The sequence below is a fragment of the Hypomesus transpacificus genome, chromosome 2, assembly GCF_021917145.1.
Source record: "Hypomesus transpacificus isolate Combined female chromosome 2, fHypTra1, whole genome shotgun sequence".
NCBI classification, from domain to species: domain Eukaryota; kingdom Metazoa; phylum Chordata; class Actinopteri; order Osmeriformes; family Osmeridae; genus Hypomesus; species Hypomesus transpacificus.
Window position 1 is genome coordinate 3205601 of NC_061061.1, and position 27815 is coordinate 3233415.

The 27815-nt window shown below is 43.6% G+C and overlaps 7 protein-coding genes across 10 annotated transcripts; 3 read left to right on the forward strand and 4 right to left on the reverse strand.

The window, feature by feature from the left end:
* The first annotated feature begins 261 nt into the window (after nt 1-261).
* Nucleotides 262-2050, forward strand: psenen (presenilin enhancer, gamma-secretase subunit). Its single transcript, XM_047038724.1, has 4 exons — nt 262-407; nt 934-1054; nt 1273-1377; nt 1545-2050. The coding sequence occupies exons 2-4, from the start codon at nt 994-996 to the stop codon at nt 1682-1684; spliced, it is 306 nt and encodes a 101-aa protein (XP_046894680.1). The 5' UTR covers nt 262-407; nt 934-993; the 3' UTR covers nt 1685-2050.
* A 1589-nt stretch (nt 2051-3639) lies between these two features.
* On the forward strand, nt 3640-5483 carry hspb6 (heat shock protein, alpha-crystallin-related, b6). Its single transcript, XM_047038693.1, has 4 exons — nt 3640-3750; nt 3920-4067; nt 4374-4496; nt 4843-5483. The coding sequence occupies exons 2-4, from the start codon at nt 3927-3929 to the stop codon at nt 5008-5010; spliced, it is 432 nt and encodes a 143-aa protein (XP_046894649.1). The 5' UTR covers nt 3640-3750; nt 3920-3926; the 3' UTR covers nt 5011-5483.
* On the reverse strand, nt 5400-10458 carry proser3 (proline and serine rich 3). 3 transcript variants are annotated; one of them, XM_047038197.1, is made up of 13 exons: nt 10132-10458; nt 9890-10001; nt 9484-9779; nt 9235-9386; nt 9023-9138; nt 8409-8494; nt 7907-8040; nt 7556-7743; nt 6934-7451; nt 6642-6852; nt 6297-6468; nt 5750-5825; nt 5400-5559 (listed from the first exon to the last, which is right to left on the reverse strand). In XM_047038197.1, exons 1-13 carry the CDS (start codon nt 10140-10142, stop codon nt 5520-5522), a joined length of 2112 nt encoding a protein of 703 aa, XP_046894153.1. In that variant the 5' UTR covers nt 10143-10458; the 3' UTR covers nt 5400-5519. The 3 variants fall into 3 exon arrangements, with proteins under 3 accessions (XP_046894153.1, XP_046894144.1, XP_046894158.1); XM_047038188.1 differs by having other exon boundaries at nt 5750-5831; XM_047038202.1 differs by having other exon boundaries at nt 5401-5559; nt 5677-5831.
* lin37 (lin-37 DREAM MuvB core complex component) lies at nt 9668-13805 on the forward strand. 2 transcript variants are annotated; one of them, XM_047038568.1, is made up of 10 exons: nt 9668-9756; nt 11231-11271; nt 11360-11435; nt 11867-11917; nt 12002-12031; nt 12110-12195; nt 12321-12481; nt 12616-12753; nt 12858-12931; nt 13097-13805. In XM_047038568.1, the coding sequence occupies exons 2-10, from the start codon at nt 11238-11240 to the stop codon at nt 13182-13184; spliced, it is 738 nt and encodes a 245-aa protein (XP_046894524.1). In that variant the 5' UTR covers nt 9668-9756; nt 11231-11237; the 3' UTR covers nt 13185-13805. The 2 variants fall into 2 exon arrangements, with proteins under 2 accessions (XP_046894524.1, XP_046894516.1); XM_047038560.1 differs by lacking the exon at nt 9668-9756 and adding an exon at nt 10593-10677.
* A 1091-nt stretch (nt 13806-14896) lies between these two features.
* Nucleotides 14897-17144, reverse strand: LOC124479612 (N-formyl peptide receptor 2-like). Its single transcript, XM_047038439.1, has 2 exons — nt 17072-17144; nt 14897-16080 (listed from the first exon to the last, which is right to left on the reverse strand). The coding sequence occupies exons 1-2, from the start codon at nt 17085-17087 to the stop codon at nt 15014-15016; spliced, it is 1083 nt and encodes a 360-aa protein (XP_046894395.1). The 5' UTR covers nt 17088-17144; the 3' UTR covers nt 14897-15013.
* A 427-nt stretch (nt 17145-17571) lies between these two features.
* Nucleotides 17572-19729, reverse strand: LOC124479677 (chymotrypsin-like protease CTRL-1). The gene is made up of 7 exons (XM_047038537.1): nt 19626-19729; nt 19292-19395; nt 19122-19201; nt 18682-18763; nt 18308-18482; nt 17968-18098; nt 17572-17814 (listed from the first exon to the last, which is right to left on the reverse strand). The coding sequence occupies exons 1-7, from the start codon at nt 19669-19671 to the stop codon at nt 17653-17655; spliced, it is 780 nt and encodes a 259-aa protein (XP_046894493.1). The 5' UTR covers nt 19672-19729; the 3' UTR covers nt 17572-17652.
* A 990-nt stretch (nt 19730-20719) lies between these two features.
* On the reverse strand, nt 20720-27137 carry hsc70 (heat shock cognate 70). The gene is made up of 9 exons (XM_047038214.1): nt 26995-27137; nt 25682-25887; nt 24320-24525; nt 24082-24234; nt 23112-23667; nt 22620-22822; nt 21748-21946; nt 21224-21456; nt 20720-21083 (listed from the first exon to the last, which is right to left on the reverse strand). The coding sequence occupies exons 2-9, from the start codon at nt 25884-25886 to the stop codon at nt 20868-20870; spliced, it is 1971 nt and encodes a 656-aa protein (XP_046894170.1). The 5' UTR covers nt 25887; nt 26995-27137; the 3' UTR covers nt 20720-20867.
* Nucleotides 27138-27815: the final 678 nt, after the last annotated feature.

Sequence of the window (27815 nt, forward strand, 5' to 3'; positions counted from 1 at the left end):
GAAATTAAATATAAATATTATTATTATTTACATATATATATATATTGTACAGTGTTACTTATTATTAGATGTATGTAATAGTAATAATAATATTTTTTATGTAATTAAAAATACATAATTTTCGAATAACTACTCCCTCTTACGTGTGTTTTTAAAGGTTAATTGTAGAGACATTAACCAATTGGATTGGACGTGAAAGTTAAAGCACCGGGGGATGGCCCGGGAGACCAAATCAAATGACGTTGTACGCTCTGAAAATACGTCACGTGTACGTAGTGCAGGAAGCGGAACAAGTGGAGAGGAATTTTCTTTTGTTTTGCGCTGTTAAATGCGAGTTTGAACGTCGGTAAGAATTTTAAGCAGAGAATCGAACAGACATTTGACTGCTGTATACAGTAACCTCTCAGGTAAAATACACAGAAAATCACTAATGTCCTTGTGTTACACAGTGAACGCCATAAAGCAGGTAGATAGCCATTGTAGGTTACGTGAAAAGGCGTAGCCTAGCAAGCAAGCTAACCTGAATAGCACAGTTAGTGAATGTCAATTTGGCCAATAATTTGTTGTATATAGAGATATTTGATTTCACCCTATATTAAGGAATTTTGATGAAATGTCGACTGACATATTAATATGCTACTTTTCAAGAAGTGATGTTTTGACTTTGCACGCCGTTTCCTATAGGGGGCAGTGTGTTATTAATGACGGATTGACACAAGGCCTTTATGTGGACTGAGATTGTACTTGGTAGTGCATTGTAAAGAGAACAGTTACACCATTGTTCTCGGCGGTCATAATGGGTGAATGCACACTTTCAATTTGAAAGTGTGCATTTACCATATGCAATTTCCAAAACTTCGAATTATTCAATTATGTTTTCAGTATCTATGACTCCATTTAAAAACCTATTAACAATAAGTGTTTCATTTTCAGGTGTCCAAGAAAGCCTATCCAAACTGTCTGCTACTGTGAGTCAAATTACAGGAAAGCAGCATGAATTTAGAACGCCTACCCAATGAGGAGAAACTCGGCTTATGCAGGAAATATTACCTCGGTAAGACTGGGCAGAGCAGCCTAGTTCTCTCCCATACTTAATAACAAACTTGTGTCGTCCCCCCCCCCCCCCGTCCCCCCCAAGTCTACAGTCAAAGTAGTCTGTTTCTGGTGGTGGTATTCTTGATCTTATCACACGTTTGTAGTGTAAACGGTGATGTTCAAATGACTGTCTATAATATGCCTGTTATCTAGTAGCATTGTGTCTGTTTTTCTCAGGTGGGTTTGCCTTCCTTCCGTTCTTGTGGTTGGTGAATGTGGTGTGGTTTTTCAGAGAAGCTTTTGTGAAGCCGGCATACACCGAACAACTTCAGATCAAAACATGTAAGTGTTCTATATCAGTTAGTGGACAAGGTTTAAAACAACACAATATGCGAGAATGATGCACAAATGTACCTTTAGCTTAGAACCAAGATGTGTTCATTATAGGCTTTCAATGTCTTGTAACTGAATGACTATCAACGGGATCTATTTGAATTCTTATTTTCCAGATGTAAAGCGATCGGCGTTAGGGTTGCTATTATGGGTAGCGGTACTCACTACATGGATAACCATATTCCAACACTTCAGAGCACAGTGGGGAGAGGTGGCAGATTATCTCTCCTTCACAATTCCACTGGGCATACCATGAGAAGCACGACATGGAGAAAACTGAAAGTCACTGATGATCCACATACCAAAGCATGTCCCACATAGATCTGTAAAAAAAAAAATTCTCCTTTGACTGAAATAGTTATGGGTGCATCGGGCTACTGTACTAATATAGACAACAGCAGAATTGATTGGCATAAGTAGCATAGGAACCATGCATAGGCTAATCATTGTTATTTCCTTGACTTTAATGAATGGGGAAATGCTACGACTGCACCTTTCTCGAAATGTTCTAGTTGATTCAAAAGATTAATATTTTAGTGTGTGGAAGGTTGTACACTTTAGAACCTTTTTTACGACTGTATGTATGACAAATAAATCGTACGTCCATGAACTTTCTCAATTATACGTGCCTTTTTGTGTTCTTATAACAGAATACCTCTCTTAGGGTTTAGGTTGGTTGAGGGGCAGTTCTATGGGCGCATGTGAAGCCCTCTGTGACATGCTTGCGTGTAAAAAGGGCTATACAAATACATTTGATTTGACTTAGTACGTAGATTGATTTGAGTAATTTGTGGCAGGTGAATAGCTTTCCAGAACAACAGAGCCACAGTGTTTTTTAATGAGTGTTTAGTTTATGATTCAATTTGAGCTTTGAGCTCTCATAACTGTAAAAATAGTCCTCACGCCTCAATAGTTAGAACTCATTTCAGTGTTACATTTAGCAGATGCTCTGATCCAGAGCGACTTACAGTAAGTACAGGGACATTCCCCCGAGGCAAGTAGGGTGAAGTGCCTTGCCCAAGGACACATCATTTGACACGGCCGGGAATCGAACTGGCAGCTTTCAGATTACTAGCCCGATTCCCTAACCGCTCAGCCACCTGATTATCAGTGTAACTGTCTGTTTTCTACATAATTGTTTCAGTTGATGTGATCACACCACGAGAGTGGGATTGCAGCATTAGTCTTTTAAGTGCCTTGAGTTGATCTCTTAGGCGCCTATTGTGAAACTCGATAGGTCTGGAGAGAAATCCCCCCAGCTCTACCCCCCCCCCCCCGTTCTGGATCATGCTTGGTGCCATTTTTAGTCGCTCAGCTTAAAATGACAGACTCTATAATACTGATAGACGCCACAAACAGGAAGGGTATGTTCCCATCAACACCTAACGCTTGGTTGTTTAGTCTCACAGCATTTCAAAGTCACGTCTGTCAGTACTAGGGGTCATGGTGCAATACATAAAATAAGAATCAGGTGTGATGATGGGTCACAAGGAACGGCACACATAAGCAACGTGTGGACATTTGTAAAAGCCTGGAAGGACATCCTGGTTAGGAACATAATCCACTGTTAAGGTCACTGACATTCCTGTGGGACAGAATGATTTAAAGTGATTTATGTAAAGGAATAAAGTGTTGTCTCCAGTTATCTCTTAATTTTATTTGAACAATCAAATTAAATTCTGAATGGTGTAGACTTAACGTGATTTAATCCAGGGTGTTTATTTGTAATGCTACCAATGTGTTATTCTCATATATTGCTGCCAATCCAAATTTATTAGTTTGTTTACAGTCAGGGAATCGAAAAATAATGAATGGAGAGAACTGTTGTAAAGATTGTGAATATTTACTGCTTATTATGCTTTAAAATATGTGCATCAAGAGTATCTAATTATAAGAAATATGAGGGAGGTTATACTATTGCACGTGCACTACCATGTGAATGTAATGACCTGCACAGAGAGGTCATGAACAGTCTTTGAACTTATTTTTGGGCCAGTCAAAACAGACAGACCATACTGGTAAGTAGGAGCCTAATAAGTGAAAACAACAGTCACTGTAAGTGTGGTGTTGAAAGAAAAAAAGCATCACACACCACCAAAGAATGGCTTCATTCCCAGTTGATGTGTAACCAATCCAGAAAAGAACATCAAGGTGCCCCCAGCAAATAGTTCCCAACTTCTTATGTAACTCCACCACCATAAATACACACTGTAACCACACTGGCTCCACCAATTGCCAGAAAGGGGTCAAGCACAGACGCACGGGTGTTAAGTCTTGTCTTGGCAGTCAGGACTAACAGGGACGCGCAGGCATCTCAGACTGGTAAGTAACAACTCATTTGAAGTCTAAATATTTCACCCACACAAGGTTTTCAAAGCTCACTTGAACAGCAACGTAAAAGTCATCACTCAGTGACTCTTCAGTCCATTCCTTCAACGATACTGTGCGAGGGTGAATTTGACACACACCTCAACAACGTTTTGTTTCTCAGACGTGAAATGGATTTCTATCTGCCGCCTACATTTCCTGCAAGTGGTATCCCGTGGGAGCGGGTCATACCTCCGCTGATTCCACGCACGTTTGGAACCTATCCCTCCGAGTTATTACTTCCAGCAGCTGAAAAGACTGGGACTGCGCAGGTAAAGAAAACATTCCAGAAACTATTCCTTTGAAAGTTAGATGGTGAAGCTAGTCCAATGCAAATTTCCTCAAACTTTTTCTTAAAGGGGAATTTTATGTCTTTAAATTAAAAAAAGAAACGTGTAAGTAGATTAACACAAGCAACTTGATAATGTCATTCTTTCTGACCAATTTAACTTGCAAAACAAAAAACTGTTGGATTAACATGAGTGGAAGTGGAAAGATGGAGCAAAAAGCTGCGACAGCAAGGATTCCTAATTTCTCTTTGGTACAAATCGATGACCATGTATTTCTCATGTTGGCAGGTGAACTGTGATCAGAATGGATTCATGGTTCAGGTTGATGTGAAGCTCTTTAACCCAGAGGAGCTAATGGTCAGGGTAACCGGTCACTTTGTGGAGGTGCAGGGAAAGCATGAGGAAAAAAAGGTACGTGTGCATGCTCTCACAAGAGCTGTCCTCTTCGCATAATCCATACGCTAAATGGCTGACACATCAACAGCCCAGTGAATCAGCCAGGGTTGTCAAGATTTTTTACACAAGTCCCAAAGCAAGGGAGTCAGGTGGCTGAGCGGTTAGGGATTCGGGCTAGTAATCAGAAGGTTGCTGGTTTGATTCCCGGCTGTGCCGAATGACGTTGTGTCTTTGGGCAAGGCACTTCACCCTACTGGCCTTGGGGGGAATGTCCCTGTACTTACTGTAAGTCGCTCTGCAATGGAGCGTCTGCTAAATGACTAAATGTAACGCATTCCTCTAAGTGTTCTGTGTTTTCAAGGATGGGGCCGGGATGGTGACGAGGCAGTTTAACCGGCGGTACAGGATCCCAGACGGAGTGGACACCATGGCCCTGCAGTCTGCGGTGTCTCCTGAAGGCGTTCTCATCATATCAGCACCACTGCTGCAGGGAGAGGAGTCAAGACCGCTGGCCAATCCGCAACCATAACACACGCACACATCCACACACCTACCACTTCTAACAAGCCAAAACACATGATGACAGAAGCCTTAAAAATGAGCTGTTATGGAAATACAGGCACAAAGACTCCATCCTCCACCACTTGCATAACCAAACGCTCTCTGAGAAGCTTCTGCACGTGCCAAGACACACATTAGCATCCTGGCATCATCACGAAAACACCCTGTTCTCTAAGCTTTGTACATACAGAACTGATTCCAACTCCTAATACATCTATCCTTCAAAGCAATAGTTACTCATCAATCTTAATGTTTTATTAAAACAGCAATTCGTTGTAAATATGATGTAATACAATTTAAACAGTGGACATGTTCAAGTATTGATGCACTATAAAACACCACAAATGTTGATGTATATTTACCAAGTATTTATTGTTGGAATATTTGTTGTCACATAAATAAATGCACATTATATTTATTTACAAATTATGTTAAAAACACTTCTGCGTTGTTTTCCTTTATTCTCACCAGTGGCCATCATTCCTCTTGGAGGTCTTCCAACAGTGAGTTTACCTCCCTGAAACAGAGAGAGAAATGATCAAATTTTAGAGCTTAGTCATGGTTGCTTAAATCCTAAGCCAACAGTCTTGATTGACGAAGGCAATATCAGTGCTATATGAAAAAGGAGGCTCACCAATAGATGTTGTTGACACTCTGCAGTAGATGCTTATTGCTCATGAAGGTGAGGCTAAGACATACAAACTTGCCTCATTTGTTCCTTCACCCATCTTCTCTGTTTCCGAAGGACTTGAAGTAAGGGGTCATCTTCAAACTCCTTCTCATCTGAATCTTAAAAAAAATAAGCGATGATGAAAATGTAACATTTTATAATAAAATATAATACAGTTGAATACACTGATGGGGAATACACTTTAAATCAAATATTTTTATTTCCACCAATGCATATGTATGGAAATATGTTCAGTGTACACAGGTATAAATAGTCAAACATGTACAGGGCATTACCAGGCTATAACAGTTTGTGACTATATTGGCACTGGTCCATGATATAATTGCAAGTATACAATAGGGGGCAGTGTTTTATTACATTTGTAGCCTACAAAATTTGTCCTCATGCCTTCACGTGTCTGACACATGACACACTTGCCCCCAAAGGTGGATATTAATGGCAAAAGAAATATGAATATATATTTTTACAGCTGAGGAAGAAGAGGTTTAAGCCTCGTGCACCACACAGTGACCGGCATCTATTTAAAGAACGGGGTCAAAAGTCTGAGATCCATTCCTGCTCACCTTCAGCCTCTTGCAGCAGCTGGGAGATGACCTCCGTGGGTGGGTGCACGCTGGCCAGGGGAGCAGGGGATTGTGGGGGTGCGGGAGGGGTGTACCGCGGGGAGTCCAGGGACATGGGGGTCCTGGGGCCCGGGGGTGAATCCGGGGTAGGAAACAAAACCCCTGATATGACCTGCCAGGGAGACATTAGATCGGTCCCTCAGCTGAAATGTACCGGTCCTCCGCTGACAGGCTTTTATATCAATGAAATACCTCGAGGGGTGACTCGGAACGGGTCAGCTGACAAAAGGTGTGGCCGTCCGAGAATAGTCCAAGTCATGCTCGTACTTCTCAGAAAGTACTGACCTGTCCCAGGGTGCTGTGGATGGGGGAGGGTGGTGGCGCACAGTCTCCAGGGCGGCCTTCTCTGGTCAACCCCTGAGCTCTCTCCTGCCGGCCAGGATCCCTGCGGTTGTCCTCCCTCCATGCGTGGGCCCTGTCTGGACTCCTGCGCTGTTGGACTGATGCTAGGCTTTTGTCTGTACGGACGGGCCTCTCAGCATGGTCCCCACGAACCCTGCGGATATTCAACTTCAATAAAACACATCGACGAATGGATCGGAAATGGGTTTCGGTTGATAGAACAAACGAGTCTCACCTCGCCTTCTTTTTCTTTCTGCTGGATGTCCCTGGCTGCTTCTCGGACTTCTCCACATGCGTCCTCTGAGGAGCCTCCTTGGTCTTTTGACCCTCAGCCCTCCTCTGCTCATCCACCCACTCCTCCCCCGTCGTCTCGGATGAAGCAGGTGGGGGGGAGGACTCGTGTTTACTGGCGGGCTCCTCCGTGGAGGTGTCGGCTGAGTTGGCTGGACCTGAGGGCTGCCTTGGGGCTACATTTCTCCCAGAAACCTGCCATTTCTGGGGGCTTATCCGGCGCACAGGCTGCGGTGAGGGCCGGTCGGGGCAGGGCAGGACATCGCAGAGGAGGTGCATGTGGGCTGGGACGGGGGCATCAGACAGCAGTTTGGACACAGTGGGGCTGGAGATGGGAAAAGAAGGCACGAGAGAAGGCGCAGGTTCTGGGCCGCATGGTCCATGGGGGGCTGACTCTGTGTCCTGAGGGGCAGGGGTGAAGTGAGGCGTGCCTCTACGCCTGCGATCAGCGGAGAAGACGATCTGGGGGTAAAATCAAAGATTAAAAAAATGAATGTTTCCACATTTGCGAAGAGATTTGGAAACTTTTGGGCAGGCGTGTTAGTGGCAGGTGTAAGTCAAAATACCTTGTGATCCTGCCAGCTGGCTGACTGTGGCTGTTGTGAAAGTGACTGTGGCCACAGTCTGGCATTTTCCATCTTCCTCCTTAGACGCCACTGGAACAGGATATCCTCCTCAGGGCGTGTGCGATTCGCCGAACGACCAAGAGGTTTAAGGACGGGGTTAGCTTGAAAGGAAGCCGTCCTTGGATTCACTGTAGGTTTGATTAAGATTGCACAACAGGGCAGTTGGGGCGGTGCCTGGTCTAGGATATATGTTTCTTGATGAAGACCTAAGGAGGAATGCCTTAAGAGGAAACTCATCAATGAGACATCTAGGAATACATGCAGCGTGTCACTGCACTGGATATGGCCTACCAGTGGTGGAGTCTATGAGACTGGGAATGGCAGGCCTGCGGACTGGCTCATCTACACTGACAGGGGAGGAGAAGTCTGAACAGGCCAGGCCTTCAGAGCTGATGGGGACAGACCCACTGCTGACAGAGTGCTCGCTGGAATCAAAAATACAAGAACTATTGAGTGCAGTCAAAACACAAAACAATTTACAATCATTAGGCCTGATTTTGATTTCAGTTTATTCTGAAATAAATGTTTTAATTGAGTAATAAAACTGCACAGATGGTTTTGGTAGTAAAACCAAAGCATTTAATTGATTGTGAGGCATCAACGGTATACCATCAATGCTACTTGGGCGACAAAGACTGGAACTGCCAGGAATGTATTTGCTAAATACAATGGTCACATTATTCAACAAATGCCTTATTAGGACATTTATCAGTCTATGTTAGGGACGGGGACACCAATAAAAATGGTGTATCAAAACAATTTGTTAGTGTCCCAATCCCCAAGTAATTTGTACCTTCTGTGTAGCAATCTGTTGGCTCTCTCTTGCAGCTGCAGTATCTCCGAGTCACCAAGGTAACCATGGGAAGAGTCAGACAAGCCCTGGGAATCGGGGTGTGTGTTTGTGTGTGTGTGTGTGGAGGGGGGTTCATTGCATTAGACACAGCATCACAAAAGTGTTTTAAAGGTGCCTCTAATGGTCGGGGGCATTTGGGATAGGCCTGTCTTTCTTCTGCTGATGTGGTGTCTATGGAAACAAATGTATCAGGCGACATCCATGGAAATGACTTCTCAAGGATTCAAATAAACAAAGACGTTGGCTAGGACATGTTGTGTATAGTTGGTCTTTAAATATTTATGCGCCACAGAGCCGAGTTTGCATGAAGTCCTGGACGTGTCAAATGATGTGTTACTTGCCTCGGGGGGAATGTCCCTGTACTTACTGTAAGTCACTCTGGTTAAGAGTGTCTGCTAAATGTAAATGTATGCAGACTTTCTATTATGCAGAACGTCACCTATATGTGATAGGAAGAGTTGTGGAAGACAAAGTATGTCCTTATTGGATGCATTTATTCTGAAAGAACAGCAAGACCAGCCACAAACTATCCACATCCATGTTTTCTGACTCACCATAGCACTGAGATCTAGGAGATTTGTGCAGTTGGACAGGGTGGAGTCATGCTGAGGATTGCCGACTGGGCTCAGAGTGGAGGCCGTGGGGTCGTTTTTCAAACGAAACGAGAACTCTGTTCACAAGAAAATCAGAAAGGGAAGTAAGATGGATTGTGCCTGCTAAACACACCGATGAAGCAACTTCTGAACGGGTTATCAAAACAAGGTACTTTTGTCTGAGGTTTGAGTGGGCGTAGAACTGGAGGGTAACGGCGAGGGTGACAGCCACCAGAAAGGCTCCTGCCCCTCGCTCGTTCCAGCGCCCATCTGTTGACGTTCCTCTCGGCTCTGAGGTCGGCCATGACGGAAGCGCTCAACATACCTGGGAAGGGGAGCCACAATGGGAAGTTAAAGATTTAGAACACACAAACACATGTATTCAACTGTCCCATGATGCATTGTCATGTAGTGCCCTGTACTTTGCCAACACTGAATCTTCTTGATCTCCTCTTCCATCAGGATCCATGGACATTCCTGTTTGTTTAGCCTGTGTCACAGCATCTGCATTGGGTGAGGGAGTGGTGTTGGCTGGGGAGGACCCAAGATCGGTGGAAGGCCAGGATTCTGAGAAACTAGGCTGGGTGCCTGTCGCAGGAAGGGGGTAGAGGACTAAGTGGTTTGCTCCACTTAGGAAGCGCTGGTCCTCCGGGCTGAGAGACAGTGTCTGGACAGGCGGCGAGCCGGAAGGCTTGGTGAGTCTAACAGGACTCAGAGTCTGATGTAGGAAAATGGGATCAAGATGCTGTACATGGAAGCTCTAAAGAAACTTGAGGATTCACTACACTAGAGTCTACGGATTACAGCACTTCATGTTTGTTAACTTACTGTTTTCCTTTGATGCTTTGGAAGCTTCTGGGTACGGGTGGGGTTGTAATGAGCCTTTCCCAAAGGAGGATCTTGCACGAATGGGTTCTGCCTTGTAAATACGGCACCAGTACTAAGAAAAATTGAATGCTGAAGCTCTGAAATCAACAAACATATATTCCTGCTGGTGCAATATTTTTTCTGGTTTCTTGAAGTGATTAGCTAGCTAGTAGTAACTAGTAATGATTTTACCATCAACTCACCTGGACTTCATATTACCGAAGCTGTGTACTGAATTTGCAACTTCTGTGCAGAGGGGTTTGTTGTGGTTCTTGATTTAGGAATAAAACTATTCTAACCAACTACTCAGTAAACTCAGTTGCATTGCCCGCCTTCCGCGTTGGCTGAGTTACGTTGTCAGTAACCAAGGTACTGTACCAAACGACAAAAGAAAGATTACACGTAAGGCAGTAAATGTGTATCTATTAACACGAATTGACAAATAGATAGAACAAGCAACACAACCACCAATCTTACTGGTCATAATCCATAATTCTATATTTGAACAGATAGTGGAATTGTTTTGTTTGTTTACGTAAAACGTCATTTACTACAACACATTTTGGCCAATCCGAAAGTAATTTCAAAAGAGCGACGTCAATATGAACCAATGACAAACGTAAAGTTCGTTTTTTTACGTCCAATCAGCAATTAGCAAGAGACGTCTACGAGGTAGCGCGCAGAAGTGCAAAGTCGAGCTAAATCAGCTAACCTAACGTTACCAAGTTAGCCACCAGTAACAACATAAGGTACACAACCTCGCTTGTTGACAATGTTTGAAATTATTTAAAATACACAGCTAAACATATTGCTCATGTAAAATGTATCCGACGAAACTAATACATAACCGAGCTAGCACTAGTACAGTAGGAATCCTAGTCTAGGACTGTTAGCTAGACAATCAACAGCTAGCTTAACTAGCTACAGTAGCTCTAACACCGTTAGCACAAGAACTACAGTATTTTGTTACTTCATTCTAGGTTGGTGGTTTCAGAAACCAAATGTCTCCGAACATATCAGTGTTGTTTGTGTTGATATGGGTCATATACTTTCAGTAGATTTACCTGCTCAAAATTGTGTATTCTACTAGGACAGTAGTGTAGTCTTGGCCCATTGTTGTGACAATCGTTGACAAGCTATTACTGTGTCTGTGATACATTTTTGCACCCAGAATTATGCAACATCCTCCTCGATAAAAGACAAATGTAGTAAACGTAATATTGAGGTTAATTTAAGGGCAATTTTTCCCCCCTGTCATTCACATGCTATTGTAGTTATTGATGGTCTCCTTGTAATTTTCAGAATCATCATGCATCACGTAAAGGTCAAGACCGAAAAGCCAGGTATGGGTGCCCTCACTGCCGTAACATGTGACTTTCAGTTCTAGCTACTGTAGTTGTCAAATCATATATGATTTCTCCCTATGTGCAGATGTAGAGGGGAGTGGTGCTCGCGGCAGACTGGATGCAGTTCTACAGGGACTGGTAGAGAAGAGTGACAGTGAAAAGTAAGACACCAGAACCAGTTGATAGATCCTGCTGTGTCAGCTTTGTTTGCTTGCAGATGCCTTTAGAATTGATCCCAAATGTGTTTGATGGCGTTTAGGTCAGGGGTCTGTGCAGGCCGGTCAAGTTTTTTCATACCAAAATCAACAAAACGTTTCTGTATAGACCCTCGCTGTACACCGTCATCTGCAAGCCAGGTTTAATCACCCAACAGCAGTGCCCTAAATCCCTAATGCTCTTGTGGCTGAATGGGCACAAATGTCCACAGATGCACTCGTAAATATCGTAGAAAGCCTTTCCACAAGAGTGGAACCTGTTATAGCCGGATTTAGGACGGGATGTCATAAAAGTTCCTGTAGGTGTCCCAATACTTTTGTCTATATAGTGTATGTTTAGTAACTGCTAAATACATCTCTTGGACATTCTTTTTCAGGGAGCAAAATGAAGATGATTCCGGAAAGATAGCGTCAGACTCATTAAACAAGTATGAATTACATTTTTAAATATTTTTTGCCTTATAATTCAAGTTAGGCTCCTACAATCCTGATTCCATGTTTTTTCCCCCCAGGGATTTGTCTCCATCCTCTGCTGGAAAGCGGTAAGACTGTTTCCAGAAACCTCTCTTGACTTTAACTGGATAATGAAAGCCCCTAACTTCTTCGATGTTTTTTTACAGGCAGGCATCCAAGTTCCCCCAACACAGAAGGAAGAAACGGAAGGAGATGGATGATGGTTTATCAGAGACTAACCAACACAAGCAAAGTAAACCAGGTTTTTCTGATAGAATCTCTCTGCAAATCCTGCAGAGACAATAACTTAAGGCTTGTCACGTTTCCCTTATATTACTCACTGCTTTATTCCCATTCGATTACCCCTATGTCTGCCAGATGCGTACATTATCAAGCTGTTCGATCGCAGCGTGGACTTGGCCCAGTTCAGCACCAGTAGCCCCCTATATCCTATATGCCGTGCCTGGATGAGAAACAACCCTGCTGTGAGAGAGAGAGCTGCTTCTCCCAGCCCCCCCCACAGCATGGGAGAGGACGAGGTAGAGTTGCATCCAGCAGTACGCTGACAACAAATGGAGACATGAATGTATCATTAGCAATCATATGTTAAGGAAGTATATTCAAGTCCATGCATTCAACTAAGGTTTTTCTTCTGAATTTTCCAAATATCCAGGTTACAGACATGCTGAATGGTAAGGGTCAGAATGTTTACCGCCTCCCTCCTCCTACCTCCTGTCCAATCAGCCCCTCCGGAGACCCTGTGAATCTGCGGATTCCGCCCACAGAAAAGCCCACCACCACCACCACCAAGGTACTGTTTCGCTTGTGCAGCATGTACAAGATACATTTGTATCAATCAAATTCAAATGTTCATAGTTTTTTCTATAATTGTTTTATTTTTGTATCTATGTACAGCCAATAGATGCAGCCCCTGTGTCTGGTCCTCTTATATATAACCACATGGAGCGCTGGAAAAAAATCAGGCAAAAGTACGCTCTTGACAACTTCATATATTGTAAAATTACTATTGTGATCAAATCTTGATACTCTGTAATGTTGTGTTGATGAAGGCAAAGCTCTATCTAACCCACAATAAATAGTTTCTAGTATTTAACCTTTTAACTTCTAACCTTTGAATCCAATTGTGTTTTTAGATGGAAAGAATCCTCCAATAAAAACCAGTTGAGATACAGTGAAAGCATCCGGATCCTTAAGGAGATGAAGGAGATGTATGACCGTTGAGGGCATCTTGAACCAGCCTACCGACGAAGCCCATTAGAGAGCTGGAAAAGGAGACGGGGTGGAGCCATGGAATGATAATCTATCCTATCATCCTTGGGCACAATAAAGTTACTGTGTAAACGACACATGCTGAACTTGAGATTTCGCAACAATGCCAGAGCTGTATATGGAGCCCTTGTTCTTACTGTGTCGCCTCAAGAAAGGATCCAAAGACATTCACTCACTTTTAGTTCTCTGCAATACATGCGTATTCAAACAAGGGAAGATGTATTTTAGATAAATCTAATTGGCCAATTGTTTTCTAGCTGTATCTGGTATGATGAATCCAGTATATGATGGTATTTTGGTGCATTGCAGTGTTGTGGTGCATTGTTATTTTTTATAACTAAATGCAGTTTCTTTGCGACAAATGTAGAACATGAATGTAAAAATTATTTTCTCACTCTTGACTATGACAAGGATTACCTAAATATGTAAATGATACATTTATATATGTGAATATTTAAATTGTTCTAATTTGATTAATCATACATGTAATCAATTTCTATGAATTTACTATTGTAATTTGGATTTAATGGGATTAAACTCAATCTTATCAAAGTGATAACTTGGCCAAATTTTTTAATAAATCTTTTGAATTTCAGTAATTCATTATGTTGATATTATGAATCTTTCAGTGTTCTACTGAAATTTCATAGTGTGTCACGTTACAAGTCAAGGCCAAAAAACTATAATTTTTTCTGTCTGTGAATTTGACTGAACAAGTTATGTCAATGTGCAGTATATAGATTATGTCATGAATGTTACAAGAAAAGTTTTGATTTATATGCAACTTAACCGTTAAACTTCTGCAGAGCAAAAACTGTACATGTGGGCCTATAACATACCTTTATTTTGGTGGTTCATACTCAAGCCAGGGCTTTTATTTTCATACTATACTGATTCAACCTACATACACAATCATATTATTGTCATCATATTAATGTCCTATCTTGTAAATCTACTTATTCTTTCTCAGTGTAGACCAGGGCACATTCATTCCTGGAAATGACTGATTTGTAGTGACCCAAATCAGATAAACAGTTGAGTCTTCAAGATATTTAAAGTCACCTCAACTGTAAAGGTAGGCTACAGTTATTTAGTGTAATGCTCATACAAAATAACAAGGAAAATAGGCCTAGTGGAACATGGAAATTGAGTTAACAGTTACTATGCAAATAAAAGAGAACATTGACAGGCTACATTTGACATAGGCTTAAGTCTTTATTAAGTTATAGGCTATCAGGGTACAAGTACAACCTTTAGCCCTTGTTACATTTCATGACAACTACATATATGTTTATACTGTCTAACCGATATTGTTGCTAAGATCTAATTGAAGCTAAGATCGTATGCACTTTATAGTTTAGTCTTACTCATTGTGTTCTATCAAATAATACTGTGTAGACATATCACTACAAAAGGTATTTGATCAGTTTTGATGGAAGCATCGGTTGGATGTAGGCTATCGCTCCTACCACTCCTTTGTTGCTGATTCGGTAAACTTTAAACACAAATTGACAGATGCAAGTCATTTCCAAATTAGGTAGGGCCTAAATGTGAACAATCAGAGAACAGATGTGAAAAAAACCTTGTCATTAAGCAGTTTTAATCTCGAACTGCACCACGTGTAGACTTCAGGCAACACTTCAAGAATTAACGACATAGAAAAGATCAGCGTTGGATAACGGCCAAATTCTAAGTAGCTTGCCTGAGTGCTTGCCTCATCATAGGACAAAGTACATTATGATGCATTTGAAACCCTGCTCCACCCCCCCACTATGATGAAGTCAGTCACAGTTTCTCTGAGTTGGCCATCGGGGAGATGCTTGTGTCTCTGGCTCGGGAGCAGTAGAGTCTGACTTGCGCGAGATCCGGGACAGATAGGATGTCAGGGAGCGAGATGATATGACCAGGTCCTCTGCAAAAGTACTTTCAAAGACCAGGCACACAGACTGACGAAGCTTCCTCTGGAACTCGTCACACATGAAGACATATAGAAAAGGGTTCAGGCAGCTGTTGAAAACTGTTAGGCTACTGGACAGTGCAAGACCTCCATACACTAAAGATTTGAAAGTTTGGTCGACTGCTTGCACGCGACAATAGTAGTCTGTGAACTGGAACACGTGGAATGGCAGCCAGCATATGAAGAAAGCCAGTATGATTGCAAAGATGATGCGGAGAGACCTTCGCCCTATTCTCTTCCTATGGAGGCGTCTGGTGCGCATTCCTATGGCGACATAAGACCCAATGATGACTACGAAAGGGATGAGGAATCCCAGTACAAAACGTAACACTATGAGGTCCTTATGTCTTTTAAGAGTAACGTTTGAATAGCAGTATGTCTTGCCGTTAAGAAATATTGTTTCTCGGTGGAGAGTGTAAGGGATGCTGCAAATCAAAGAGACCAGCCAGATCCCAACACATGTGACCTCAGCCTTGCGTGTTGTGCGTTTATTCTGGGCCCAAACTACCACACATATGCACAGGCAGCGGTCTACACTGATGGCAGCCAGGATGAAGATGCTGGTGAACATGTTTAGCACATTCACCATGCTGTTCAGCTTACACATAAAGGGTCCAAAGATCCACTCAAAATTGTGAGTCGTGTGAATGATGCTAATGATTCGAAAGGCGGTGAAGAGGAAGTCAGTAAAGGCTAAGTTGAGGAACCACACTGTGTAAACGGTTTTTGTCATCCTGTACCCTGTCACATAGATGACCAGACCATTACCAATGGTGCCGGTCACAAATGTCACATAGTGGATCACCAGGGATATTGTCGTCAGCCAGCTTGGGTTTGGTCTTGCCCCTTCAGATGCAGCCAGGGTGATATTCAAGGTGATGTTCTGTAAGCCTTAAATCAGAGGGAAACAGTTTCACATCAGTTGCAACTTAAGCTGAAAACATTGGTGTCACCGTCATGTAAATTTGTAAAGATATGAATAAATAAATTAGTAAAAAAAACAACAACTGCATTGACAAATTGAGATTTTTCTTTAATGGACTTGGAATTGACTGAGGTTCTGTAGGAGTTGACCATACCACAACACCCATGCCTATACACCTGATTACCATATAATGTACACACCTTATACTCATCAGATAATGTAACATATAACTCAGGCTATGTAGTAGCCTGATATAAATACAACTTGGACTACAGAAGTCCATAAGAAAGCTGGGGGGGAAAGATGGGAAGAAGTATGTCCTTGGGCACCATAGAGTTACTGTGTAAACGACACATGCTGGACTTGAGATTTCACAACAATGCCAGAGCTGTATATGGAGCCCTTGTTCTTACTGTGTCACCTCAAGAAAGGATCCAAATACATTCACTCACTTTGAGTTCTCTGCAATAAATACAAAATACCAGTATTGGTATATTGCATGTATCTCTAGTATCTCATGCATCTCTAGTTTTGCATCCCACCCCCTCCCCAAATCATCTCCCATATCCTCTACTCTGCATCTCCCCTTTTGCTATCCAGTAGCATTGAAGGGAATCGGCCAAGCTCCAAGAAGCCTATTCAAGACCCTACGACTCATCTGCCTCCTTCAGAGTGTTCTGCCTGTATTACTCTCACTTGACTCCTTCATTCCTTCATTCGTTCATGCTTGTACTACCTTCAATTAAAACTAAAAAAGATTACCATTGCTGGTGTAGTCTGTAAATGTATATTTCTGACTATCCATTGTTTGTGGTACGACAAAATGTTTTGAAATCCCCCCTAAACATGAGTTTCCTAAACATGACTTGTATAATTGTGGAAAGAAAAGAGATTTAGAATAGTAGAAGTACGCCTACGTTGCATTAACATAAAAGGAAACGTTTTAGAGCAACTTACTCATTGTTGTCGCCATTGTAGTGAATAAAACCTGGCTACTCTCACCCCAGATGACTTTGGCATACAAGCTGTTGCTGCTGTACTCTTCCTTCTACTTCTCTCTCAACCCCCTCCCTTTCTCTCTCTCTCTCTCTCTCTCTCTCTCTCTCTCTCTCTCTCTCTCTCTCTCTCTCTCTCTTTCTCTCTCTTTCTCTTTCTCTTTCTCTGTCTCTGTCTCTCCCTCTCTCTCTCTCTCTCTCTCTCTCTCTCTCTCTCTCTCTCTCTCTCTCTCTCTCTCTCTCTCTCTCTCTCTCTCTCCGTCTCCGTCTCTCTCTCCCTCTCCTCTCTCTCTCTCTCTCTCTCTCTCTCTCTCTCTCTCTCTCTCTCTCTCTCTCTCTCTCTCTCTCTCTCTCTCCTCTCTCTCTCTCTCTCTCTCTCTCTCTCTCTCTCTCTCTCTCTCTCTCTCCACAACATGTAATCTTGTATGTAATCAGAAGTACAGGGTCAACAGTTTGAACAGCTTTGTTTCATTACTTTTCTTTTATTTCTGATTCATCCTCCACAGCAACAGATTTTTTAAAAACATGTATCAGGCTCTGAACCTAGTTTGAGGCCATGGTCTGCTCAATCCAGCCACGGAGATAGGAGACGCGGGCGTACACAGCAGGGGTGCGCACATTGCAGTTGCTGGTACCCCAGGACACAATTCCCACTTGGTACCAAGCACCTCCATTTTGGCAAACCAGGGGGCCGCCAGAATCACCCTAGTGGACACAGAGAAGAGCTTGCTTCAAGAAAAGAAAATGTGCAGAATACAGGAGGTCTAGAAAAGGCAGACAGGGAGAAAAGGGATGGAAGCTGCACATGGCAGTTATCCCTGAAATATTTTTGAACTGGTTCCAGGAGAACCCAGTTACCTGACAAGATGATACTCCAGAAGCTCCAGCACAGATCATGGCATCCGAGATCCTGTTCTGACCCCAGTACTGCTTGCACTGAGCAGGGGTGAGCAGGGGCAGGGCCACCTGCTGGAGGATGGGTGGGCTTGCTGGGAAACGCAGGAGGGAAACAGGAATGGGTGAGCGTGTGAGGCTGTCTGTGTATGTGTGTATGCATACAAATGTGTGTGTGTGTCCCTTTTCCACGGACTGTTCAAGAGTACAGTTGAGAAGAGCAAGACTAAGAATTCCAATGAACCAGCCTTATTATAAATGGCAAACAACTTGAACTTTGTACTGGAGTGACACTTCCACTCACAAGTACTGCCTGTTTTTCCCCAGCCGGTGGTGACACAGCGGGTGCCAGAGTTGAAGTTGAAGGAGGCCAGGCACACAGGGGACACACGGTTTGTCATCTGGACTGGGGAGGACAGCCTCAGCAGGGTGACGTCGTTGTTGAAGTTCTGGCTGTTGTAGTAGGGGTGGGTGATAGCCTACAGGGAACATTGCATGGATGCCAATGCAGAGAAGTTGACATTAACTCAGTCATTACATTACATGACGTTTTATTCATTTAGCAGACGCTTATTGTCATTATGCCTGGCAAGCGTTTTTTGGAACTTGGACCATTGACCAAAATTTCCCAGCTGCTTTGATATGTGAATTATCTCTTCATTGGGCGTAGATTCTTACCCTGGCAATGCTTTTGACCTGAATCTGCTCAGCGTTGGAATTGCGATTGTGCTCTCCTAAGATGACACGGTGACGGCCAGCACTGTCGGTGAAGGGGGAGGGGGGGTGAGAGAGACACATGCACTGCAAATTCTGTATATCTGACTGATAATCCTGTTTTTAGATTTTAAATCTAGTTGGACTTGTTTTTGGTATTAATCTAGAGACTTTATCGAAGCAAATACAAAATTATTTTGAGAAATCAGGTCAGGTGAATTTTTTTTACTGCACTGCCCGCCAGATGTTCTTCATTTAAGCTTATGCAAACACTTTACTTACATCATGCACTTATATTTCAAGGGAGAACCTTTTACAGTCTGACACAATGCTTCCACTGACAGTATCTGCCAGAAGGGCAGGTGGGGGACAGAGGTGAAGCCCTTGAGGGCAAAACCACTTACCTGACACGGCAATGAGCAGCTGTGACCACCCAGTATGGGCTGAGCAAAGACCCTCCACAGAAGTGGAAGCCATTGGATTCCTGGAGGAAGAGGGATTTGAGATTCAGTCAAGTCACTCTGGAGGAATTTCTGAAAAGTGTATGTGTTTTTTTAAAGTGAATGTAGATTACCTGAAGGGACACCTGCCACGGCCAGGACCCGGATACTGCATTCTCTCCATTCACAATCTTGTTGTAGCCGCTCACCTGGGGCTGGATGGAGGGCACTCCGCACCCTAGGACCCAAAACCGACACCATCAGAAGATAGGTTGACCACGACTTTAACCAATGTCATGAAAGTCAAACTAGCTCATGGCATCGTGTCCACCACTACATTATCACATCACACAACATTTGTACATGTTCACGTGTGCTTGTGTCCGTCATAACCTGGTTCCCCAGACGGCACAAGGACTAGGTGTTCCACCACCGACTGTGCCACAATATGAGCATGACAACACTCACCCAGTGCAGAGGCCACTAGAGCAAGACAGCTGACAATCCAAAGCATGGCGATAGTCTCTTGGCTTTACCTTGCCGTCTCTCTGGCACTCTGCTCTTATAGTGTTCCCTTGTCAGATCCTGAGCACTCCCTGTTCGTACCAGTCACAGGTGCCTCCCATGGCTGATAGGCCTGGGAAACAGGAGTGTTTCAGGCTGCTGTTGGACATGTGGAGATCTCTCATCAGTCATGTTGGTATTCAGACCTATCCACATCTCTCAGAAGAATACTCATGTGTTTGACCAGCACAAATGGAGCAGTCAGCGAAACAAGTCTTTGCGCAATGTTCTAAGAGGTAGGATAACACCTTATCATCTGGGGAAAGTGGACAAATGTGTCAGGACAAATGCGACTGGATCTCTGCCAAGACCTTGACTTATTTTCTTCTCAGTTAAGGTGAGCCCTGCTACCAATCATCGGGAACCACAAGTCCACTTCTAGGCCTTAAGTTCCCCAAAGTTTCCCCAGGGATGGAAAATACATGCCAACAGGCTGAATGCTAAAATGTTGGCACATTATTTTGTTCAAAATGTCATGAATGCTTGTAAAAATTATACTGAAACTTTTAAGGTGCTGAAAACAGGAAGTTTACTGCAAAAATCTTTGTCACATGTGGATCTTGCAAATGCAAGCACTTGTGTGGTAAGGCGAAGTCAAACAACATTGATGGTATCTTTCAGAAAGCCATTTTGTAACCGTGACACTTACTCATTGTAGGTGTCCTTACTTGTTTTATTTTGTTGTTTGAGTTTGTTGCTTTAATTTTATATTATAAATACTATAATGATTGTATATTATGATTGTAATATAAAAACCAAAGAAGAAGTGATTAATGGAACATACTATATATTGCTGAATATAAGAGACAGTCCAGAATATAAGAAGAATCCTAAAGCTTTAGCTTTTAGTCAGTCTCTGGTCTATTCTTTTCATGTTATTTGTATTTATTTGCGTATATTTGCATTCTTTGTTAATATTGTTCAATTGCATCTTTAACAGGAATTCTCATAAATATGATAAAATTCTAGTCCCAAAGAAACAAAAACACAAAAACACGTCTCAGAATCCCACAGCTTTATTTATTCTTAACAGAACGAAGAAAGCTGTTTAGATGGGGTGATTAGGAACATCTGTTGGCCCATGTGTTGGGTATGTGTTTGAGGTAATGTTGGGATCTGAGATTATTTAATGTGGACTTGGAGGGTTCAGTCCACCTCCTCGATGGTTGGACCAGAGGAGGAACCACCACCACCAGCACCACCAGGGAAGCCCCCTGGCATCCCGCCTGGCATCCCGCCTGGCATCCCCCCTGGCATCCCCCCTGGCATGCCCCCAGCACCCTGGTACAGTTTGCTGATGATGGGGTTACACACTTTCTCCAACTCCTTCTGCTGGTGTTCGTATTCCTCCTTCTCTGCAGTCTAGATGGAGGAAGGACAAATGGACGATGGAAAACAAGAGAGAGAAGAGGCAGAAGGGGTTGACGAGCAGAGAACTTGCACAGTATTCCTGAAATGTCCTCACTTCTAAACAATGATGCAGCAGAGATCGTTTCCTTTACCTGGTTCCTGTCCAGCCAGGCGATCACCTCGTTGCACTTGTCCGTGATGGTCTTCTTGTCCTCAGGGCTGATCTTGTCCTGGAGCTTCTCATCCTCCACGGTGCTCTTCATGTTGAAGGCCAGAGACTCCAGAGAGTTCTTAGCTGTGACCTTCTCCTTCTGGGCGTCGTCCTCGGCCTTGTACTGGTCGGCCTCCTGCACCATGCGCTCAATATCCTCCTTGGTCAGACGACCTGGGAAAGGAACAGTACTCTAAAACTGGTGTGGTCGTGTGCCGTTGTTTGTTTGTGTGTGTGTGTGTGTGTGTGTGTGTATGTAGTGTGTGTGTATGTAGTGTGTGTGTGTGTGTGTGTGTGTGTGGTGTGTGTCTCCTTTAGCCTGCTGCTTCCTCTCTTTATCTTCCTCTAAATCATTCTTGGAAACCTCTCCCCCTTAACATGCACAAGTTCACATCCAGGTTTAACAGATTGAGCTGCTTCAAACTACTTTAGGCTTGGAAAGCTGAGGAGTCTCCAGGGGTATACCTTTGTCGTTGGTAATGGTGATCTTGTTCTCCTTCCCAGTGCTCTTGTCCACTGCAGACACATTGAGGATGCCATTGGCGTCGATGTCAAAAGTCACCTCGATCTGGGGGACCCCTCTGGGTGCGGGGGGGATTCCCGTCAGCTCAAACTTTCCCAGGATATTGTTGTCCTTGGTCATGGCTCTCTCACCCTCAAAAACCTTAGAGACAACCAGGCAGACAGGGTGAGTTTTAGCTTGTAATGCCAAATTCTGTTTGTAACATTATTTGTTTGATTATTCTCTTCAGTATATCCTGATTTGTGTCAGGAACTAAGTTTATTAACTGGTATATTAAGAGACAAGAAAGGACTCTGTCTGGTATCTTAAATTGAGGAATTTAATACTTGATGGCTGAGACAGGAAGAGGTGCCCTGTTCTCACAAATCCACCATACATGAGGGTATTCTATGGAATGGAGAGATAGAATGGACAGCTGGATAACTAGTGACTTGACCTTTTTGTGGTATAATATTGAAGGTACTTTGTTATCCGAAACTGTCAGACGTGCTGCATGTTTCCTGTTCCCATCTGATTCTAAGCCAAATCGTTTTGTGTAATGATGGTCTGTTGTGTTTCAGAAATACTTGTCCAAAAGACATTTAATTGCTTTGAGGCAAATTTTCTGTTTTTAGATTTAATGTTTTAGTTGTTGTATTCCATTTTGTAGGACTTTTGACTTTTGACCCTTGGGCTCAGCATAGCAGAAATTGGATTTATTTCCCATCTTCGATATAACTGGCTGCTTTATTTACACACGCCTGTAACAATGGTTACGCTCCACCAGCAACAGCGTACCAGAGAGCTGGCCCTCTCAGATATCTCCGGCCCTCACCTGGATGAGCACGCCAGGCTGGTTGTCAGAGTAGGTGGTGAAGGTCTGGGTCTGCTTGGTGGGGATGGTGGTATTCCTCTTGATGAGGACGGTCATGACCCCTCCGGCCGTCTCGATGCCCAGGGACAGCGGCGTGACGTCCAGCAGCAGCAGGTCCTGCACGTTCTCAGACTTGTCCCCAGCCAAGATGGCCGCCTGCACAGCTGTGGAGGATGACAACTGGGATTGAAACCATTTGGATGAGTATGATTCCAAAAGCCCGCTATGGAGGTGGAGCTTTCATCTAAGTATTCCTGGGGTAAAAAAACACTTATTGAGGTGGAGGTCTCATATGTATTCATCTAATGTGTTGTGTGTGAAATGTGTTTGGCGCCGAAAATGGCTGCCTAGGTAGGCTCTCCTGCCAAAGTAAATTCCTTGTCTGTGCAAACTTTCATGGTGAATAAACACCTATTCTGATTCTGATTCTGAGAAGTAGACTGAGTCACACACCAGCACCGTAGGCCACAGCCTCATCAGGATTGATGCTCTTGTTGAGTTCACGCCCATTGAAGAAGTCCTGCAAAAGCTTCTGGATCTTGGGGATGCGAGTGGAGCCGCCCACCAGGACGATGTCATGGATCTGGGCCTTGTCCATCTTGGCGTCCCTCAGGGACTTCTCCACTGGCTCCAGGGTGCCTCTGAAGAGGTCTGCGTTCAGCTCCTCAAAGCGGGCCCTGGTGATGGAGGTGTAGAAGTCGGCTCCCTCGTACAGGGAGTCGATCTCGATGCTGGCCTGGGTGCTGGAGGAGAGGGTGCGCTTGGCGCGCTCGCAGGCCGTGCGCAGACGACGGACGGCGCGTTTGTTGTTGACGATGTCCTTCTTGAACTTGCGCTTGAACTCAGCAATGAAGTGGTTGACCATGCGGTTGTCAAAGTCCTCACCCCCCAGGTGGGTGTCACCGGCTGTGGACTTGACCTCAAAGATGCCATCCTCGATGGTCAGAATGGACACATCAAAGGTACCGCCACCAAGATCGAAGATCAGGACGTTGCGCTCACTGCCGACCTGGAACGAAAAACAATACAGCACAGATATAGTAGGTATAGAATAGAATAGAATCCGTTCTAGAATAGAAAGAAAATAGCAAAAAACTGTAGTGGTCATTGGTTTTGGGAATATAATTTAGCATCCAAACTGCCATTTGTGTTTATTTCTTTTGTCCATAAGAGAGGACATCTTGGCCTATTTAATGTCACATATGTAAACAACCTCAGAATTGGCACTGTAATTAGAAGTAGTTAATTAAGTTGTAGATACATAACTATAACAAATAAGAAAAAAGTGTTTTGTAACTGTGTGACATGTCATTTCCTTAAAATAAATCCATGAGCCAAACACTTACGTAAACAGATACACAAAGATATAGACATTTTTCATTATCTTACAGGAGCAAGGATTCAGACTATTTCTGGATATTACTTTTTTGTCCAGGCCATAGGCGATGGCGGCTGCAGTGGGCTCATTGATAATACGCAGCACGTTGAGTCCGGCGATGAGCCCGGAATCTTTGGTGGCTTGGCGTTGGGAATCATTGAAGTAAGCAGGAACTGTGATGACGGCGTTTGTTACTGGCTGAGGAGACAATTTTACCCGTTAGATGACTATGTTTTTACAGTTATAGATGATTGTTGCAACAGAGCTGACGGTTGTGACCTACCTTGCCCAGGTAGGCCTCAGAGATTTCCTTCATCTTTGTGAGGACCATGGAGGACACCTCCTCTGGGAAGAAGGTCTTCACCTCACCCTTGTACTCCACTTCCATCTTGGGCTTGCCGCCGTCGTTCACCACATTGAAGGGCCAGTGCTTCATATCCGACTGCACCACTGCGTCGTCAAACTTACGACCAATCAAACGCTTGGCATCTGGGGCAGTGAGAGGAGTGAGAAAAGCATTGTATGGACAGGATAGATATACATTTCTAGATAACCTGGAATGATGACAACCCTCAGAATGAATAATTTGGATCTAGCACACTCTCATGTGGATGAAACTGGTAACTGCAGGAACGAGGCAGCTTTACCCTATATGGGAATCCTGCACCCCTGGAGCACTGACAGTTTTACGGCCATGCTGATCTTGATGTGTCCTATAAGGTGAGGCTGTACACTTAGCAGACCTATAGGACAGTTTATGATGGACAAGAAGAAGTAATGTTAAGTATGTTAAATAATCTGCTTAAGTGATCGTTCTTCGTTGGGTTATTGATGGGTAACGACTTAACGCATATTATCTAAACAGTTACTAACCTTTATATAGTTATTAATCGGGGGAAACTAAAAATAACAACGCGAAAAAATAATCTATTTTAGGGTTTCAGTGTAGTAATCTTTCATTCTGATGGGACAGGACTGTTGTTTGCCTATTTACCTGGATTCTCGAAATCGACATTTATAACCGCCCTTTCCATAAACGGGAACTACTTGACTGGTTTTGTGAATTCAAATAAAAACATGACATTAAGATATAAAACAGTCTAGTGTTTTAATCACTGCGGATTAAAACATCTGTAGATGTTTCCTGTTTGTCTTCATATATAGCCTAGAGGAGACAATTAAGTGTTTTTGTGAATTGAAACATTACACACAAAGTTGGATCAGATGGACAATATAATGACATGATCTGCCTGACTGCCTCTGTAGTTACTGTTTCTCGTGTCCCTCCTGAACCCTGCTCAGCCTGCTATACTGGCTCATACCTGTAACTGTGCAGGCTCCCCCTATAGGACGCATCAGGAACAGCAGGGACATAAAACTGTCAGGGCCATACAACTCTCAGGGCCATAAAACTGTCAGGACCGTAAAACCGTCAGTGCTCCAGCATGTCCACAGGCTCCCCCATCTCGCTTTCCCTTTAAACTCTCCTGTCAAGTTCCCCACTCGACCTCTAGAGGCTTCGTGGGAATGGCCGTTCTCAGACCACACTGGTCATTCCCCTTATCAAGTTGGCTCCCTTCCAGTTTTAGGGGTGGTGTTAAGCTTCTAAGAAATACACAATGATTGTTGTTGAGGATGGCCTTACCAAACACAGTGTTGGTGGGGTTCATGGCCACTTGGTTCTTGGCAGCATCTCCAATCAGCCTCTCTGAGTCAGTGAAGGCCACGTAGCTGGGAGTGGTCCTGTTGCCCTGGTCGTTGGCGATGATTTCCACTTTGCCATGCTGGAAGATGCCCACACAGGAGTATGTGGTGCCCAGGTCAATGCCTACTGCGGGTCCTTTCGACATCCTGCATCAAGAATACAGTAACCTTCAATGACGACGACAGAATGAGCCAGTAAATGTTCTAGAACTGCATTAAAAACTATTGTTATGTGTGTGGTGTGTGAGCATGTTTGCAGCAGTGATCCTCAGGGATCAGCTGTTGTAGAAGGGTGCATCGTGGCGCACTGCCATCCATGCCAACGAGACCAAATCATGACACTCAACACAGCAACACCACCAAGGTGCCACCATGCAGCACTGCCCCAATAACAACCCGGTGTTAGAACTGGACCAATGAAAAGGGACGCATTGATCTCACAAGTCACCAGTGTTATTTTCCGACAGCTGGATTCTGTGAGTCACAGAAACCCATCCTATTTATAGGAACCATTGAACCTACGGGAATCCAGTAATCCAGTAATCATTTAATTTCTCTGACACTTGACTGTGACCTTCTTGGCAAACATAGTTTTGAGATAGCAGGGTTTCCATGGACTGTTGTGTCAAACCAACCCAAATCACACAAGCTTACCTCGTGTGTCAGCATACAAGAACCAAATCATGTGGTTTTAGTGAGGCCCAGATTGTTTGATTTGGAGCGTGATTACAAATGTTGCCAAGTGTGTTGCAAGTTGTCAACTTTCCCTTTTTGACCCATACAAACTCTCAAACAATTAGGACAATTACATTTACACAATCTACACTTCAATGTGTGTTTCCAAATAGATTTTTTTCCCCTGACGAATCACTTTGCGATCAAGAATGGAGGAAATGGATGTGTCGCAGTGTTAGGCAGACCATGTGTTCTTCCACATATCTAACCAGAAATGACACAAGTAGGCACAAGCACAGCCTTTGGTGGTCCTGCCTGGCTCAGAGCCACCCGTGTGACCAGACACAGGATCATGCGGAGCGACAGGACGAACACTCAGTAGCTTTTGATGCAGACACAGGTTTCCTCGGGTTAGGCTGACACAACACGTTCCACCCCTCGGTCACAATCAAACAGCTGTTTGACACGGAGCGTGCAAGCGTTTCTCTTTCTGTCAAGACCGGTGGAGCTTGACCTGTCTAGCTCCTCAACTAGCAAGCAAAGCAGACCGAGTGCATGGCTTCTCAGAAACGGATTTACCTTGCTCTGTCAGATGGAAAAGACTTGAGAGATGACTAAGTTTACAACTTTATTTTCACCCTCAACACTACCCCAGCAGCTCTGTTCCACTGCAGTGCTCCTCTCCTTCTCGTAGGCAGGCAGACCAAGAGGATGAGTGTCTCGAATCCTCAGCATATATAGCCACTGAACACAGTCGGGAGAGATTCCTTCAAAGGTCAGGTGACTCTCCCAGAGAAAGTTCCAGGCCTGTGTCACTCTGTACCCATTAAGTAATACTGTTAACTCCCTTGGGCAAGGGAATCTCAGCTGTAATCGGATATCTATGAATGAAAAGAGCCAGAAAGTTGTCAAAGGGCATAAAAAGACAAAATGACAAAAAACAACTGAGGCACTTTGAATTCACCTTGAACACTTCCCATTGTTTTATACTTTTATTGAACCAACTTGAACCATGACTTCTATCTGAGAATGAATGAGGGGTGAGTTTGGGGCACGCCTAATGGCATTCACATGATCTCCGGGCTGGTTTGTGAGATATGCAGTTAGGAACAACACGGACAAGTTTGGCTTTTCACAGCAGGAAATCCACCAGAAATGCAGAGCAAATGTATTATATTGGCACACATGGTACATTTCACACTGTGCAGATGACATGAAATCAATCCGTTGGTCTGTGTGAAGCATGAGAAAGCAGGAAAGCTATGTACATAGAGTGCAGAAAGACACTGTGTTCCTATAAAGTTAACACATTTACACAACTTAATTTCTTTTACATTAAAAACGGTTTACTTTAGACCACCATAAACAATCCCTACACTAAAAACCATTTTGGGTTATCA